The sequence below is a fragment of the Parambassis ranga genome, chromosome 17 (assembly GCF_900634625.1).
Source record: "Parambassis ranga chromosome 17, fParRan2.1, whole genome shotgun sequence".
Lineage (NCBI taxonomy): Eukaryota > Metazoa > Chordata > Actinopteri > Ambassidae > Parambassis > Parambassis ranga.
Window position 1 is genome coordinate 14,943,523 of NC_041037.1, and position 6,022 is coordinate 14,949,544.

At 45.7% G+C, this 6,022-nt stretch overlaps 2 protein-coding genes across 2 annotated transcripts; both read right to left on the reverse strand.

The window, feature by feature from the left end:
• Window positions 1-913: 913 nt before the first annotated feature.
• Window positions 914-3,004, reverse strand: cbln12 (cerebellin 12). The gene is made up of 4 exons (XM_028427742.1): window positions 2,974-3,004; window positions 1,779-2,068; window positions 1,193-1,312; window positions 914-1,111 (listed from the first exon to the last, which is right to left on the reverse strand). The coding sequence occupies exons 1-4, from the start codon at window positions 3,002-3,004 to the stop codon at window positions 914-916; spliced, it is 639 nt and encodes a 212-aa protein (XP_028283543.1).
• Window positions 3,005-3,657: 653 nt separating this feature from the next.
• Window positions 3,658-6,022, reverse strand: trim110 (tripartite motif containing 110). Its single transcript, XM_028427736.1, has 7 exons — window positions 5,534-6,022; window positions 5,356-5,451; window positions 5,041-5,274; window positions 4,884-4,906; window positions 4,556-4,701; window positions 4,128-4,399; window positions 3,658-4,025 (listed from the first exon to the last, which is right to left on the reverse strand). Exons 1-7 carry the CDS (start codon window positions 6,020-6,022, stop codon window positions 3,756-3,758), a joined length of 1,530 nt encoding a protein of 509 aa, XP_028283537.1. The 3' UTR covers window positions 3,658-3,755.

Sequence of the window (6,022 nt, forward strand, 5' to 3'; positions counted from 1 at the left end):
AAAAGAGCAGTGAGTGAGAGACAGACAAGTAGAAAGCAGAGAGAAAGAGAGAGAGAGAAAGAGAGAGAGATGATGGTCCTGACCCAGGGAAGCGTAAGTGACTAAATGTGACAGCACACCACACTTTTTCTATGGCAGCCCTGCAGAGAGGAGCCTGCCTGCTCACCAGAACCTCCATCTGTCTGCAGCCCTGCAAGGAGTATCCGCTATACACCACGCTCATATTCTTCCCCATGCTGGTCTGCCTGGTCCATGCCAACACCAACTCTGCTGGTGGGAGCTATATTTACAAACAGCTGCCGTGGCACTGAGAAGAGTACTGTAAGCACGGAGCAAGAATACTGCTTTGTATAAGCAGATTAAACTGTCACGCCTGCAGTGATTCATAAAACATCGTCTGCATTCATTTCTCTTGACTCAAAGACATATACTAAATCAAATTTAGATCATTTTATTTTATGTTCTTAATAGAAATTTCTTTGTAAATAAACATTTGTTGCAAGATGACAGGCATGTAGGGGAGCATCATTCATACAGCACATGAGATTTTTACGCAATTCAGGTGGAGCACAGCAACGTTTTAACCATTGTGAATGAAAGAAGGATAAACGCCTTCACATACTCTTAGCACAAAAAGCCCACATTGCACATTTATGATTTTTGTAACACATATTTGTACACAGAAACAGAGCAAATTGATTCCACAAACAAAATAAACATTTGCATCTTTTTTTTTAACCCGCATTTCTTTTGGTCTTAAGTGAGAATTCATAATTTTTCTCATGAAACCCATCCTTCCATGCTCTGTATAGGTGTACAGAAGGAAGCTTTTCTCTTCTCCCGCTATCTCCTCCCTTTAATCTGCCATTATTCTCACTCCTCTTCTGTCCAATTAAAATAATTTCAGCCTTTCTCACAAGGGGAACACCAGGAAGCCAGAGAAGGTGGAGTATTTCCAGCCTCCCATCAGATTGCCCCTCTCCAATCTGAGGTAGGCCTTGTCTCCTTTCTCCATAATCACCAGGCCGGCATTGGTGGCAGCTTCTCTGGTCACATCCTGGTCCCCAGCAAAAGCAGAAATCATCGGCCAGCCGTTCACCATCAGGCTGACCTGGGAGACAAAGGAAACAAAGGATTAGGTCTGAGAGCATGTTAATCCACAACAGTCACCGTGATCACTGGTGAGGCATACCTGAATAGTTTGTCTGTTGTACGCCTTTACGACGTGGAAGTTGAAGCTGTACACCCCTCTCCTCGGTGCCAGGAAGACACTGCTCTCTTGGTCGAAATGAGTCCCCACGTTGACCAAAATCTGATCCGAGAGTGAGGAAGACAGAGGCCAAAACAAGTGTCATGTACATGAAACTGTACAGAGCACTGGTGAAGATTTTCAAGTAACTACACACATGCATGTGCATTTTTTAAGCATTCAGTCAGAGCTCTGTTTTCTAAATTACTGAATCACATTTTTTACATTTTCCAAAAAAGCCCAAACTGTCCATATAAAAGCAGCCGGTGCTGCATAATAAACAGTTTTGTGGTCTGAGTTCACTGTTTCTCTCATTATGTTGTCTCCTCACTGTCAGAACTTTAATCATATGTGCATCTCATTGGCAGAAAACCTCTGTCAACAAAAAAAACTAAGAAAAAATGGAAGCGTTTTTCCACGGGACAGTGATAAGGTGCTTTTCCTGAATATTTATAGAGAATGAAATCAGCAATTTTACATTATTTGAACCCAGAATCCAACAGCTACACACACACACACACACACTCACGTTATCAAAGTAGATGATCATGGTGCGGTTGCTCATGTCTGTGGGCTCGTGGTTGGTCTGGCGGCTGGCGGAGAAGGCCACGCGGCCAGAGCCTGAGCGGACGGACATGCCCAGGGCGTTACCGGCGGGCTCGGATGAAGGAGTGGAGTCACATACCACCAAACATTTTCCCTCAAGGATGATGGGCTCCGTGTCGTTTTGGCCCCTGGACACCGGAGGTCCAAACAACAGGAGCACACCCAGCAGGATGAGGAGGTCGAAGAAGTTTGACCTGAGGTGCATGACTGAACCTGGGACCTTTTGGTTTGAATATATCTATTTTTATATCAGTGTCGCTTTGAATAATATGATGTCAGAAATAAACATGCTAAGATAAAGAGACTTAAAGAGAGTTCAGTCTTGTGGAAGACAATAGACACTTTAACTTCTGTGCAGACTTCCTGTCAGTAATGCTACAGAACCAGCAGAGATGAATGGTTCACTGGTCATAACTGTCAATTCTTTGTTTTTTCTTGCCTTCCACCACAAATCCCAAACCTCTCCTAGTGTCCCGTGTGTGCTGTGTCAGAATGACAATCACACACTGAAAAAAAAGTTGTTTCCTTCAGCAAAAAATAGGATGAGAAGGATGCTGAGACGAAGCTGGAAGCAAGAGGGGAGATAAGAACAAAAAACAAAAAAAACAGATGAGGTAAGATTCTGGAGAGGTGACAGGGGAAGGATGTAGAACCCAGAAGGGAGTGAGAAAGAGAGAGGGAGTGGGGGAACAACTCCACTGAGTGACCATCTGTCTTTTACACGTATACCCCCCCTCTTCCTCCCCCATCCTCCTCCCTCCCTCCCTCCCAACACATTCCCTCACACAAACACACACACTTGCTCTCACTTGTGCTTTTCTTTCACACATACACAGCGGCAACACATAAAAACACAACTTTTTTTATATGCAGGTTGAGCAGACTCTGTTGCTTTATCTCACTGACGGGAAAAATGGTATAAGTCTACTGAAAATTAAAACTATTTTTTTTACATGATGCAGAGTAGTTTGACAATAATAATTAGCTTCAGCAAAACTTATTTCACATAAAATTGCTTCTTCAATTTACAGTAAAATTCCTCAAGCACTCACAACATGATCTGATGATCTACGTGCTGAAAAATGAGCATTATACGTAAATGAAAAAAAAAAAATCACCTGTTTCCAACTGAACAATCATGTAGTCCATGTCAGGTAAAAACAGATGAACGGCTGAAGTATTAAAAAAGTCTGGACAAAAAATCCTCTTTCTTCTCCTCTGCTCCTCTGTCACATTATTTTACAGCACGGCAGTCAGGATGATCGTAACCGAGATCTGATCTCGCCGTCTCTCTCTCTGAGTGTGTCTTCTCTCTCTCTCTCTCTCTTTTTCTCACAGCCACCCTCCCTTTTCCGTCTGCTTCTTTCTCACCCTCTTACATCCACCCACTCACCTTTACAGTGAAATAAAGACAAATAATTGGGTATCTGTGCAGCATCAAAGAATGAAGTTAGCAAATGAGTGGCAGTTTCCTCTCTTAGTGATTTTAAATCAGAACAGTGATTCTCAACAAAAGCTGCAGAGGCTTCTTCTTCTTCTTCTTCTTCTTCTTCTTCTTCTTCTTCTTCCTGCTGCCTGTGCACCTTCATGTCAGAACATCAAAACCTCTAATGTAGCCTGAGTTATGAAGGTGAGTTGTTTTTGTGCCTTAGCTGAACACATCATAAAATAAACCGGCCTCGTGAAGATATAATAGACACATCGGCTGGGTACAGGGTGTAAGTGAGGTAGCACCAGTCATCTGCATTTCTAATATAAATACCCTAACGTGTTCCTATCTTCACCTGCTGTACTGTCCAAGATCACATCAAAGAAGCTTGTGGCAAAGGTTTGTGTGTTCACAGAGGTGTCCATTTTATCTTGGTATGACAAACACAGTTATTGTCTCTGTCGTCTGACCTCAGACTTTGACAATAGAGATGCGACTGTTGAGCTCAGCCTTATAGAGTCCAAAGCCCAAGCACACCGGCTGAGCGAAGGTTGTGGAGAAAGTGTGGAGGTGGATCAGGTTGTTGGTTGGTCCCACCTCAGAGAAGGTGATTGTACCTGCGCTGCAGTCCACAGCTACAGCGACCCGGTTGCCAGTCATTTGGTTTGTGAGGCGGGTCTTCCTGCGGTTGTGCCAGGCTGCCAGCTTTTTGTCATGTTGCTGTGTTAAGCTCCATGACACCTGCGGATTTAACAATGTTTTAATCGAGGGACATGTTTGGGATGCTTTGGATGAAAATCTATGTCTGTGTAAATTATCAGCTATAAATATTTATGTTCAAACCTTGTTGTTCCCAAAGGCGTTGCTCTCTTTGCCTTTCCGTCCAATACTTCGATAACAGACGCCAACATCCCAGAATCCCTCAGCCTCCAGCTCCCAGTAGTGAGTCCCAGAGGAAAAAGTCTGCACCGTGAGGACCTGTGGCCAGTGGTCGAAACGTTCGGGATGAGCGGCGCAGGGAAGGCGGGTTTTAACCCGTGTGGCTGAACGCAGGTCATCAGAGATGCTCAGCAGAGGATGGGCTGTGTTTGTGTCCAGGGTCAAAGGACTGGTTACTGCAGGGAGGAGACACAGCCTGACACCATGAACTTCACTAACACACATTAGGCTACCAATGTGTTAAAGGTGATGAAGGTGGACTTCAGAAATAGATGTGTTATGGGAGGCTGGATGACACAAAGCAAAGTGTTGCATGTATATCTGCTACTCACAGAGTTCCCTCTTGAGTTCACTGAGGCAGCGGAGGGTGGCGGTGATGAAGTCTCGATACTTGCACTCTATGTCCTCCAGGATGTGTTTCCTGTCCAGACTGATGGGATCTGGGATGAACAGTGGGCTGTTCAGGTCAGCTAACAACCTACAAGTCAAAACAACGACCACGCACAGACTTTCATTGTCATGAAATACACAGATTAAACGACATTAATCTCTCAATATTTTACACGCATAAGCAAATACTCCCAAACATGCCAATCCACACACATCAACACAGTTTAGGACGTGCTCTAACACAGTCTTACAGGTGTCTTCTGGACTCACTTTGTATCATCCGACTGAAAAGCCTAAGGAGAGAAAGGTCAAATTGGTAAACTGCCGGGCTTGAGCATATAATCATCATTAACCGCTGCAGCCTTACACTGTAAGTTGATTGATGACTAAGTTCTCAGCTATCCTGTGTTGCGGCACCAAGTCTTACCCAGATGAGCAGGAAAGGGTCTGTCTCTGCCAGGAGTGAGGCCAGGTACTGCCGGATGCTCATTGTCTGGTTCATGTCGTCCCTCAATCTGGAGCAGTCTTTGTGAACAGACTCTATGACCTGCTGCCTCTCCCTCTTGGTCATCTCCCTCAGAGCCACCACCAGCTTCTTCACCTGCACCTGCAGGTCTGAGCCCAGCCGCTCCACCTGGCTGTTGTCCTGCTTCAGAGAGTCCTGGAAGCAGCAAGGAGACATCATAAAAACCTATAGATTGATGCTGAATCGTCCCTTCAGATGTGAACTACTTGTACTCACAGCCATGGTGGAATCGATGTTCTCGTGCTCTTTGAGAATTCGCTCTCCATTTTTCAGCTTCTCTTCTGCTTTTATGAGCAGTGTTTGTAGAATGACCTGTGAAATCATGCATTCAGGATTTCAGAAACCACACATGACCGAACAAACACCAAATTTCCTGCACTTCAATCCAGCCGACCTTCAGATCTTCTTCCACTTGTCTCAGCGCTTTCACTTTATGCTGAACGTGGCTTCCTTCCAGCAGACAGTCTGCACACACATACACTCTCTCATCGGCACAGTAGTAGCGGAATATCTCTGTGTGGATTGGGCACCTCCGCTGTGACAGATCCCCCAGTGGATCCACCAACAGGTGGGTGTTAAATGCCGGTCTCTCCAGATGGGGCCGGAGGTGTTCGGCACACAATGACACCTCGCACCTGAGGCAGGTCTTGATGGCCAACGGCGGCTGTCCTTCCTCTGCTTCGGAGGGGCAGCAGTCGCACAGCACGTCACCGTGCTCCTCCTGACACTGCGGGCACGTGAAGCGACCTTTTTCTTCACCCTGGGTAATCCAGGCTTCACGGATGCAGGTGGGGCAGAAGCTGTGGCCACAGGGCAGGGGGTGGGCTTGGCTGAAGCTGTCTCTGCACACAGAGCAGGTCAGCTCTTCTTCCATGGATGCCAT